A 12,378-nucleotide genomic window follows, 5' to 3' on the forward strand; every position below is an offset into this window, starting at 1 on the left:
CCCCCCTCCCCTTGTCTGTGCCATTCAGTAGCTGAATATCTGAGTAGTGTACCTTTGGCGAAAGCAGATTCAGAGTTGTTGAACTGCACGTTTATACCTCGCTCCCCCTCACGACATGATCAACAACACGACAAAAGAACAAAAATATATATTAAGAGGAACTCTGGATGCAGTGTATTTTCAATGCTCGTCACTCCATCACAACTATCTGAAGAAAATGCATTAAAGTAAGTTGTATAAAATCTGCTGGAAAATAAAAAGAGTAACTTCAAATATATTAACATTGGTGCTATTGGAGGGGAGGGGGGGAATAAGTCTACGTCAGCCTTAATCAAAAAACTAAAACATCTAAAGCTCATCAAAAAAAATGAGACGTCTTGATTTTTCTTTTATCGTTTATTCCTTTTAGTCTCATCCTACGTGTGCATCTATGGATAAATTAGGTTATAACTCAAAAAAAAAAAAAGTATTTTAAAAACATATGTTAAAAGATTAATTTGTTAAATCAGTTCAAATTAATTATGTGCTACTTCAGACATTATCTCGACAATGGACTGGCATGAGTATACACCAGCAAGCAGTTCTCCGTCATCCATCCCCATTCAAACCCATTTTGGCTTCTTTTTTTTTTTTTCTTTTTCTTAACGTCACACAATTTTCCAAGCCGTTAAAAATTTCAAAACCTACAAAACACATAAAAATTGCTTTCAGCTGCGTCCATGTCGCTTAAAAAGGAAGAAAATTAGGATTAGCTGTAAGAGAACTTAAACAGCATCGCAAATGTTACAAAAAAAAAGAAAAGAAAAGAAGAAGAAAAAAAAAGATGGCACGGATATATGCTGGAAGCAGATTTGAAACAATCAAAATTGCTGTAAAAGTTGTTGTTTTTCTGTTTTGTTTTTTTTTTCCTTTTCCCACACAGGCACCTGAACATGAAACAACAGAGGAGGGGGAGAGAGAGGGAGAGGGGGGACTTTTTTTTTCTTCTTTTTTTTTTTTTGAAATATACGAGGAACTTGCATATAATAGGAAGAACTTGCTATGCACACACCCGACAAACAAACAAACAAACTTGCCACTCGCAACCTGGAAGCCTGCATCCTTGAGGTGATTGCACATCCTGAGGGGGTGGAAATAGAAAACTCCACATGATCAGGCTTTTATTTTAATAATAATTTGTTTTTTCCCTCTCTTTCTTTCTTTCTTTCTTTCTCAACAACACCAACAGTCAGTCAGTCAGTCAGTCGCCCTCCCCCCCCACCCCCACCCCTGAATCACTCATCTACTCAGCTTCAAGAACCTGTTTTTGGTTTGCAGGCTACAACTCTAAATCATAGTTCTATCTCAATAAATGCATATTCAGCATAGCCTCGGTGCTGTATTAAGTGCTTGAAAAAGAGGAGCCTTGGGGTGGGAGGTTAGGGGATTCTCTGATTTCCCTGTACCAGGACTGTCCTCTCAAAGAAACACAAGACAAAAAGAAAAAAAAAAAAAAAAGGTATTCATTGTAAGACTACAGTAACATCACATACTACTCATTTTGATCACCCTGTTTTACATTTAGAAGCCTACAGATGCATCGCTGTCCACTGATAATACTTTCAACAATTTGGCATGTGGTAACCTGATTATGTCGCTTTGTTTGTGGATTATGAGGGAGGCCTGTTTCTATGTCAGATTGAATGTCAGTTTCCACAACGTAAAAATGCTAATGGTTAAATATCTCCTCGCTGACCACATCCAACACAACTGTTCTTACTCAGAGGGCAGCGTCTGACGGTGCGCCTCATCCATCACACGCCGCGCAACGGAAGCCAAAACAAAAGCTTTTTAAATACCAGAGAGCTGACTGTGATTGGACGTGGAAGTTAAATGTCAAGACGACTTGTACAAAAAAAACAAAAAAACCCACGGCTGCAGTTACCACTTTCTTTCTGCTGCCTAATCAGGACACAGCGGAAAGAAGTGTACTTGAAAGCTCGTATCCAGATTACAGCGACCCCCGAAGAACACAGCGCTGATGTTCGGTGTTAATAAATCAAGAGGTGCTTCGCTACGAACACACGGAGGAGAAAATGAACCATCGAAAACATTGCAGGAAGATTGCGGTCTAGTATAGAAAGAAAACAGCGCATGGAGCAATGTGCTTCTTTTACAAATAAAAATTTTTAAAAAGGGGGGAAAAATAAACACAAACTTATTTCAGAGCCCAAAATGATCAATGACAGCACCTCGCACGCCATGACAGTTCGCCTCAAAAGTAATTATTTGGTGTGTTGTCACAACATCATATGAGACTCTGTAGTGTAGGACTCCAATCGAACATTTCCAAATGGGAGAACGTTACATGACGGGCCATTTGGCAAAAAAAAAACAATATTCAACACAGTCATGGCTTTATCAACACTACCTGAGTTACATTTAATAATTCTGTATTTAGCAACTTTTTTTCTGAAAAGTAACAGCCCAGAGCCATTCTTTCAAGGAGTATTTCTTGTCAGTACATATAGATTTTTTTTTTCTAGTAATTATAAGATAAAAGCAATTAGTTTACATAAAGTGCTATTAATCCACACATTAACCAAATCATAGCTTCTAGAGGAAAGAAACCCAGACAGTTCCTTTGTTATGTTGATTAAACCGATCTTGATTTGGAGATGGTGAGAAAAGTGATGTCACAGCTGGCCAGTTAGCAGTTAGTAAATTTGGGCTCCCTAGGCTTAAGGAAATCTTTCAACGTGAGCTTGTTTTTTTGTTTATTTCCAACAAAAAATAAAAAATAAAATCAATGTAGAATTTGTGCAACAAATTGAACACGCGCCTTAAACATCTCGAACAAACTGGACTTGAACTGCAGGCCGCACCAGCATCTTGGGTGAGAATTTTTGTAGCTCCACATAACCCATTTCACACGCATGGATCACACGGTGTTATTGCACACTGGTTTGCAAACGTAAAATGTTATCCACAGTAAAACATAAAACTCTAACTTATCTTCACATTTCGACACAGTTTGACAAAGTGGCTAGTCGGGGGAACCTTGATTAGTATTGCAACTGTTGTGTTACTGTTATCTTTGCGTGGCGATGAACCTCTGATTCATTCATTTCCACAAGTAAACATGCAGGAAATACAATGCCCTAAGGCAGAAAAGCAAAGACCAAATGCTGAAAAAAAACAAAAATAAAATCAGAGTCGTAAAATGCAACATGTTCCTTTGACAAGAGGAATTGAACAGAAATGCAGGCAAAATAATATGTGTCGACATCCTGAGTCTTGCTGCTGAACAGAGAGCACAAGACACAGAAGACCTCACTGGAAGCAATGTCTCTTGTTCTGTGTGAGCTCATCGTGAAGCTCACCATTCAGATACTAGAAGGTGTATGACCCTGGGTGTATGAACAGTCATGAAATGTATGAGAAGATTCAAGATTAAAAGGTTTTGAATTGAACAGAGACCTGGTTTTAAACCAATTAACACACCTAACAAACAATGAAATGAAGGGGCGTGGCTTTCCTTCACATTGGGCACTTCTGTACCTGTGCTCTGGGGTTCACACTGCAACGCAGATAATACTCATGATGTTGGGTCAGATGAGACAGCATAACAGAAAAAGCGAGCATTTCATTTCTGGGCTCTGATTTTTCCCTAAAGGACTTAAGACAAGGTTCTCCCTTCCTGGATGGGGCCTCACCTATGAGCTTCCACTTAACTTACAGTTTAACAGGACTCCAAAGACGTTTCTTCCACAACTTGAAGGCATTCTTTGCAAAGTGTCTTCTCCTTTCATTCACAATGAATTCAAGCTTGCACACGGATGTGTATGTATAACGTCTAACATATCTACAATGAACTCATTTGAACGCGTGAAGAAAGAAAATGACTGAGGCATCCCATAGTCAGACTGACGGCTGCCACAGTTCAACAGGATAAAGGCTTAGGGAGGTGCAGTCCACGACACCTTCCTTTGTTGAACTCCCGAACATTATCCCTAAAGAGCCATGAGACAAACGACTATCACAGCTCAAAGTTGCAAGAGTCCATTCATCATGTTGGAGAGGCACCAATCAACTCCTTTAACGTCCATCCAGAGCGTGTGTGTGTGTGTGTGTGTGTGTGTGTGTGTGTGTGTTTATGTGTGTGTGTGTGTGCATGTGTGTTTTTCTGATGCCCCCAAACAAGTCTGTTATTCCACCCGAGATTCCAAGGAAAATCTGACATGCTAAACTATCAATGTTTTCACAGTTGTCACTTTTATCTATCCAACAGGATTTGTGATTTCCAAGGTAGATAACTGCAGCACCCAGAAGAGAAGAAGGTAAGTACTGTAGACGATCTACCTCACTGATCAGGTCCATCCTTTGTCGCATCGTAAAACACTACTCTTTTTGGATCTGCAGCAGAGAGGGGAAGAGAGGAGGTGTAAAGTTAGATAGAGTCACACTGGCATATGAAAGTCATTTGTCAACTGTAGACAAGAAACAAACATGCAGATAATGTTCTGCAATTGAAAAAGTAGAGAAAATATCTTTAGTGTCAACAATTTTTTTTATGGCAGATATACTTGGACATGACACTGAGACCAGCACCAAAATGCAAAGCGAAAATATGTCCTCTCCCCAGTAATTACAGCATCCTTCCCTTTAGCTTATGGTTGGATATTTCGCTAACACAGCCTCAAACATCACTGAACTCATGTCTGAGTTGATATCAACAGACTGTTTGGAATAATTGCTGTATTTCGGTTGCCAGCTGGCCCGACTGCAGTACCAGAGGACCATCCACCAGCAGTATGTCACACTCGATAATTTTAACAGTGTGTTTGCTGGTGATTACTCTGAGTGGCTTATGTTTCTGCTGTTTAATAATAAACAATAATAAAACAAATGTGGCCTTTTGTCTTTGAAGCATTTAATATTAAGTGAACTTAGTCGACGCTACGCAGCCATTTGTCCTCAAGAGGCATTTCAGAGGCTTTACTGCAGCTTTTGTGCACGTTTCCAAACAGCCAAACCATTTGTTTTAATGCATGTTATTATCATGTACGGTAAGAAGTAACACAGACAAGCTTCAGGAGCTTTGGGAACAGGTAACCAGCATGTATGACTAAGGAACTGTTACTGCATTAATAATTTGACGATTAACTTAGAGGAGGAAAACATTGCATGACAGTGATGTTCCCAGGCTGCCTTACAGCTCAGGCTGGATCCTCTGTGTCTTTGATGCCGACTATGTGCCGCAGTCATAGTCAGTTCCATTTTTCAACATTTACATTTAGATCAGGACTACAGGGGTTTTCCTGGCTCCGGATGGGCCTTTGGGGGGTGATTACGCACGACAGTAAGAATGATCGGTCCGCGTACAGTTAAGGCAGCGAGTCTGCGTTACCTGATTTGACCAAAATCTGTGCATTTTCCTGCCATTTCTGCTTGAGACAAATTAAACTTGTAGGCTGCATTCACAATTTTTTTTTTTTTAACAATAGAGGTCAGACAAAAGCAACAGCATAAAGTTCAGGTTACCTTGTTTTCGCAAGTTGAAAATGAATTCCATTTCTGTTGAAGGAAAACAAAATGCGTATTATTTCAGGATCTGCAAAAAGTGGTCATAAAGAATTATTTTGAGAAAATGGAAAACTGATTGTCGTAGAAAATTAGATGTAAACATTTCAGTAGACACATGAAATCACTTGAGATTTGACAGTGCTTAAAGGTATAATCCATAAGCTTATCATAAAACAAAGCATTTTTTCTGTTTTAACCATTCAATGTATCTACAGTCTATAATTACTTCTCCATGTATTAGTTCTAATTATCCATGGAGTCATACATTCCTGCTCTAAATGTAAATTACCTTGACTGCAAACATAAGGTGGCTTTTATTGTGATGCAGAATCAAAACATGCAACACATCTGCCCCCGAGGTGAGAGCTAAAGGGTGGCTGTTCATCAAAAATGGAATTTCAACATTTTTTATTTTTTTTTTTGTTGTTGGCGGATCATTTTTGATATTTTTGTGAAGGAATGATGGAGCAAGATTGAGCAGTGAGTGGAAAACGAGCTGCAGAGTGGCAGATGCATGCATTCAACTTCTCAGAAAGATAAAAACTACAGCACTCCTCTGTCGAGTGGAAAAATACGACCACATTTGTACAGAATATCAAATTACAGTTACTGCTGACCAACTTTGGTTTGTCTGTCTGGTAGCAACGTAAACAGATAAACGTGTCACTCTTCTGTAATATGTCTGACAAAGTAGCTGCTCTTGTTATGTTTGCAGTCGTAGGTGTTGTCAAAAAACAGGAACTTAATCTTAAGGATTACAACTTTAAACAAAATGATTTGATAGAGAATGTCATCAGTGTTACCTTTAGTGTGATAAGTGACAGCAGCTTTAACATCAAAGGATCCCCAGCTACACCGCCTGCCAATGTCTTTAGAGTGAGCCTGTTCTTTAGATGAGCCAAACAACAAAGTGGTTAGCTGGCCCTGTGCAGGCTTAGCACCGTTGTCTTTACTAGAGGCCGGCACAGCAGAACCTGCACCCTTGGCCTCTACTTTTGTCTTTTCCTGGCCACATGGCGGCAGCTTGTTCTCCTCCTCGACCATCACACAAGCAGGAGAACAAGCATTAGACACATTGCAAGGGCTACAAGTCCTTTTCTCAGGGTCTTGAGCCAAAGTGCCAGGCTCTAAAAATGATGGGCTAACATCAAAGCAGGGCTGAGCAGCCTTGGCTGCCGCAGCCTCACACTCGCTTTGCGATGTGACCACAGTAGTCTTGTCCTCTGCAGACGCCTGCCCATTTCCTCCTTCTGGGCCCAGGTTGGGCTCATTGATGAAGGAAAGCCCCCACTGATTCTGGAAGATGTCTCCCAGGGCTTTCTGATTTGTCTGAGCAGCCGGTGGGTCAAGGTGACGAGCGCTAGGGAGCACAGGTTGCATATTTAAAGGGTAAATTAAAAGAGTACACTTTCTAAGCTCATATGCTTCTCCATCTACAGGACTGGTTGTAGAGCTACAGTTACTTTCCAAAGGAGATGCTACATTCTCGCCACTTGGGATAGATGGGGCTGGTGGAATACTACTAGCAGCAGGAGCAATGAAGGTACCCACTGATGGGCAGCCGTTTCCATTTCCAGAAACAGGACCATTAGTAAAGCTAGCTGAGGTGATAGTTTTCATAGCAGACATAGGGACCTGTGACAGTCGAACAGGAGGAGGCAGTGCCTCTCCTCCACCTTGAGCTACTTTGTTGAGGTTCTCTTTTACTTTACTTGCATAACTGATCTTGGGAACAATTTTAGCACTGCTATTGTCCACAGGAAATACTGGAGGGGGCTTAAACAAAGTCCATGAGTCCTCTTTTGAAGGTGAGGAAAGCTTGCCTTTGTGCCTTTCCTCAGATTTTTTACCAAAGGTGCCAACAGTTTTGCCGTCAGAGTTTTTCCTCTGAGATTCACCCATTGAAGCCTCTGACACAACAGCCCTTCTAGCTGCTGACTGAGCTTCCACTTTATGACTGGCTCTAAAACCATCGAGTCTGGAGGTCATTCCTTTCTCATTTGTCTCGAGATTAAAAGCCCCCGGCTCCTGTGTACTGTTGCCCTGCTGCATGTCTTTCTCCTTTTCTCTTATCACATTATCAGTGTTCTTGGCGTTGTTACATCTGGTCTTGCGTTTCTTCGGAGTAGTATATCCACCTTCGGAGCCGCTGCCATCATTGTCCTTGCTAGAATAGCCATTTGTAATTAAGCCACAGTTTACAACGCCATTTTGAAGCAACACAGAGTCTTTCTTATCCAAAGGCTGGCCCTCGTGGTGAGTCAAATCCAAGGCCTTTTCCTTGTCATTTTTAAGGTCCATATTCTTCTTATGGTCCAATCCTTTGCTGCTCACTTTTGGAACAGTCGTGTACAGCTTTTGCGTTGACTTCTGTTTCACATTTGTATTACTTATGTGTCTGTTACCATTGCTGTTGGGGGGATGCGACATTCCAACAGTATCAGACAGATGCAGATTCTTCTCCCCCTCCTCGTCACTGATGTTTACTTTTTTATTGCCTGAAAGGGGAAACAAAATCAGTTCATACTGAAATGATAGAGCAAATCTTTTACCAAACAGAAAACTGCCCCAACCACTGCAACGTTTACAAAAAGGTTGTGTCACTTCATCTGACCTTTAACACATATGGAAAATAAAGCAGGCAAAGAATGTGCATTAAATCATTTTGGTGTGCTGTACAAATATCTATATCAGGACACTGAAGTTGAAAAGATACTGTACCTGAAGAACCCTTATGATCATACAATCACGTGTGTAACTCACAATCAGAATAATCCAAGTATTAATGACCCACATTTTACTCACATTTCATATAAAAGGTTTGTCTCTGACATCTACACAGATTAAAATGGTGCTTATATCAAACACAGAATGACACACACAGAAAAATATTAACAAAGCTAGCTCATAGGGGATCCAGGGAAACCTTGGATTTATTGGGTCTTCATGTATGTTTTTGTAGGGTCATAACCTAAGTTCTAAATTAGTCGGGTTACTATGGGGCTTGACACATTTAAACAGGTAGATTCAGAGGATAAACACCAAATGTAGGGTCTAAACTTCAACGTTCCACCTTGTTCGGTTAATTTGCAACAACAGTATTATTTCTATAACAGAAAGCACTTTGGCTCAGCAGCTGTTGTTTTAAATGTGCTACATACATAAACAGTGACTTCACTTCCTATCTAAACCCCACCCATGGACTAGAAGTTTGATAACAATCAATTTATTATTCTCATAGCTTTCCTGACAATGAACCTCCTGACATGATCCAAGATGAGCCTGGCCCTCACTATTTATAACAAGCTGTAGACATGTAGTAAACTGTCAACAGCAACAGGACCTTAAGCTGCTTAACTTTGTTGACAATATCTGGTCTGACATCAAAGAGCAGTTGTTCCAAGGTGTATAAGGCAGGCTCACAGTAACGTTTATGGTGGACATATGGACTGACAGTGAGGCATAAATAGGCCTGTGCATTGCACACTGGCATGGGAACTGCTGTGTCAACGTGGGGCTTCCCATTCAATGGTGCTGCCTCCATGTCTGTAGGCACAGCACACAGCCTGTTACACGAAGGCAGCTTCTTGCTTATTAGCATGTTAATACAGTAGTCAGCCAACGTAAGGTCGATGCGTACAGTACCTGTTCTACTGCAGATATCAACATCAAATGGTCACAGTCGAGTGGCTGCGTGGCTTCACTGGACAACATGCAACAGGCCTGTCAGAGACAGCTAACGTTAGCTAATGTCAACTAACCAGCGGCTCGTTTGCCATTAACACGCCCTGGTACCGATAGCTGGTTGCGCCACAGCCATCCAACAGCAGCAACACGAGTAGGCAAAACACGACAGCGACATGCCACACCGGCCAGGTACCGAGGTTGTAAAGCATTTCCTAGGCAGCCTGATAACTATAGCATTAGCTCGCAGTGATATTCTAACATGGCCGACAGGAAATGGCAGCTCAGAACATTCCAGTGGAGCCGGCTCGGTTTCCTTAACTGGACACAAGCATGCTGATACGAAAAAGATAAAGCTTTGACTGCTGCTGAGGACGATTCGCCACGTAGTTAAAACGATTGAACAACGCACCCGACGGGCTTCTACGAAACGATTCGGATGCATTCATAAGAGAAAAATGTGTGGTGAAACCGGCGCACAAGGTCAATCCCCGATATGTCAAACCACCACCAGCGACAACTGTCACGCAACGTCAACTAGCCCACTAGCTAACATGATGGTTAGTCTCTCGTCCGACGGCAGCCGACCGAGCCAGCTGCTCAGCAGCTCCAACGTGTCGCAAATGATCCCAGGCAACGGCGTGCAGCTCGGACTAACCGCTAGCTAGCAAGCTAAGCCCTCAATCACATTAGTTCACATTTGTTAGCAAATGCTAGTCGGCTCGTTGACATTAGCTGACCAAGGCTAGCAAGCATTAGCTAACTTTTCCGGATGGCCCAACCTGTTTTCTTCGTCTGCGTTTCCTGATGCTGGCACTGGAGGTGGCTCTGATCATTTTTTAGACAAGTTGTATGTTGAATAGAGTGTCTGTCCTCTCCGCGGTGGTGATATTGCCTGTCTTGTGCCCGATCTTTGGGCTGTTCCTCCATTGAAGTGAAGAATGTCGGACTTGTTCAACCAGTATGTTAGCTCACTCAAGTACAGGACTGTCCAATCACTACCAGTGTACAACGGAAGCTATTTGAAGCCTCTGTAAACGTCAGCAGTAAACGTCTAAAAATGGCACTGTTTTGGGTGGTCACCGCCACGAAAATCCATGTCTAGTGTTTGTGCTGAGTTATGCAGGAGGTATTTTGCAAGGCTTGCTGTGTCTGTGCAGATGTTTGGACTGACATTTCACGCTGGAATAACGAGCAGGCGTTAATTTGAAAAAAAAAAAAATCTTTTCAGGGTGGGCAATAACGGGGTGGGGTTCGTGTATGAACCAAAAATCATATGACCGGAGGCGCTGCCACGTCTCCAGCCAGTGGACACACAGTGGTGGAGGGTCACGGAGGGACCAGCCCCACTCCCAAAATGAAACTTGGTGCAAATTCTGGACCAATTCATTGGAAGTATTGGACCTATGTATAACAATGTTCCTGTTGCTATCTTTTGCATTTGTGCAAATATATAAATAAATAAATGAATAAATAAAAATAAAATAAAATAAAATCAGAATGCATGCACACACATATGTGCATCATGCATGTTCCACCACATTATTTGCAAACTTTAATCAGACAATTAAAATAAATGCATACTACAAGGTTTCTGCTGCATCACAACAACCAACTCGCATTTAGTGTTAGTCACTTCGAGTCTGTAGCAATTCAAACCCACAGTCAAAAAATATTAATATAATAATAATGATGATGATTGTACAAATACATGTTGTGCAAATACCTAATAAATAGTGGGAAAAAATGGATGATTTGTGTGCCAGCTACTCTCTAATATATAAATGCCATATAACTCAGTAATTGTATATCCTGTGGTCACAAACAGCAAGAGATCCTCACCTCACACTGAGTCAAAAGGAACGTTTCATGTGCTGTGCTCTGTGTAATCTGGGGTGGGCCGAGTGTGGCACAGGCACCAGTGCACCGTTGCTCACATGTGACATGGACGAGTCAACAGCTCCCTCTCGTGGCTGCAGATGGAAACTCTCAGCTGTTGGATGTGAAGCACTAAACCCAAGACATGCAGTGCAAAATGAATTGTGCAGTTAAAGCAACGTTTATGCAGAATGCAACCAGATTTTCTTGACATTCTGTTGCTGTTGAGGTAAACCCTGCCACACAGATTGACGCTGACAGTCGTGAGGATGAGTTTAAGGTATGGTTCAAATGAAGCTGCATTTTGTATTTTTCAAGATAAGATTGATTTAGCATGTACTAAAGTATGCAGTATCAAAATTGCATTGCTTGTAATTTGAATAGTAGGTTGTTCGCTGTTGTGTAAAATTATAAACTGACTAACAGTGTATATTTGCTATATTTAGAATAAAGACTTCACAATGTGGACTTAGTGCAACACAAGTCAGTACACCTTTGATTGCTCAGATTCAAATCTTTTATTTTTTCTAAACTTATGTCCACATTTATTTTTGATGACTCACTCGATCCATCTTGCAGAACACCACTGTTGCACACATTTCTAGAGACAATTTTTTTGCAGTTGCTTTTTGCTGGAGGGGTTATGTTGCTCTGGCTTTCTCTTTAAAATATCCCAAAAGTGTTCTCTTGGATTCAAGTCAGGTGACCTGCTTGGGCAGGTCAGGTTATTACTTGTTTCTTCTCTAAAGACGCCTTTGTGTTTTTGCCAGTGCGTTTTTGATTGTTATCTTGGTGGAACGTTCCTCTTCAGGCAAGATCCTGCTGTCTGGGAGTCATCTTATAAGCCACTATTTTGGTGTACACAGGCATTCACAGTGCCATCTACAAGTGCCATCTGCAGTTTTTGCACTCATGCAGCTGCATATCACCACACGTCCACCTCGGTGCTTCACTGTCAGGACTTTGCATTCACTGTTGGTGTCTTGGAAAGATTCACACCAAACATATTGGACCCCATGTGTGCTGAACAAGTTTATCTTGGTCTCATCTGACCTGAGAATGTGCTCCTAACATTCATCAAGCTTCTATAGATGCCGTGTGGCAACAGATGGTGCTAACAGTTCACTTTCTTGGCATCATGTCAGAAGAAGCTCTGATTAGTGGTACTCTGGGTTCTCCTATACCTCCTGATTACTGTTGCAGGTTTGATTTGACAGATTTTTAGTTGGTCTCCAATCCTCCTGTATCCTT

At 41.5% G+C, this 12,378-nt stretch overlaps 1 protein-coding gene across 1 annotated transcript; it reads right to left on the reverse strand.

Annotated features, from left to right (window-relative positions):
- Window positions 1-388: 388 nt before the first annotated feature.
- On the reverse strand, window positions 389-10,407 carry nufip2 (nuclear FMR1 interacting protein 2). The gene is made up of 4 exons (XM_008300108.1): window positions 10,032-10,407; window positions 6,369-8,063; window positions 5,524-5,556; window positions 389-4,395 (listed from the first exon to the last, which is right to left on the reverse strand). Exons 1-4 carry the CDS (start codon window positions 10,177-10,179, stop codon window positions 4,343-4,345), a joined length of 1,929 nt encoding a protein of 642 aa, XP_008298330.1. The 5' UTR covers window positions 10,180-10,407; the 3' UTR covers window positions 389-4,342.
- Between the last annotated feature and the right edge of the window lie 1,971 nt (window positions 10,408-12,378).

The sequence above is a fragment of the Stegastes partitus genome, unplaced genomic scaffold (assembly GCF_000690725.1).
Source record: "Stegastes partitus isolate 25-593 unplaced genomic scaffold, Stegastes_partitus-1.0.2 Scaffold1500, whole genome shotgun sequence".
NCBI lineage: Eukaryota > Metazoa > Chordata > Actinopteri > Pomacentridae > Stegastes > Stegastes partitus.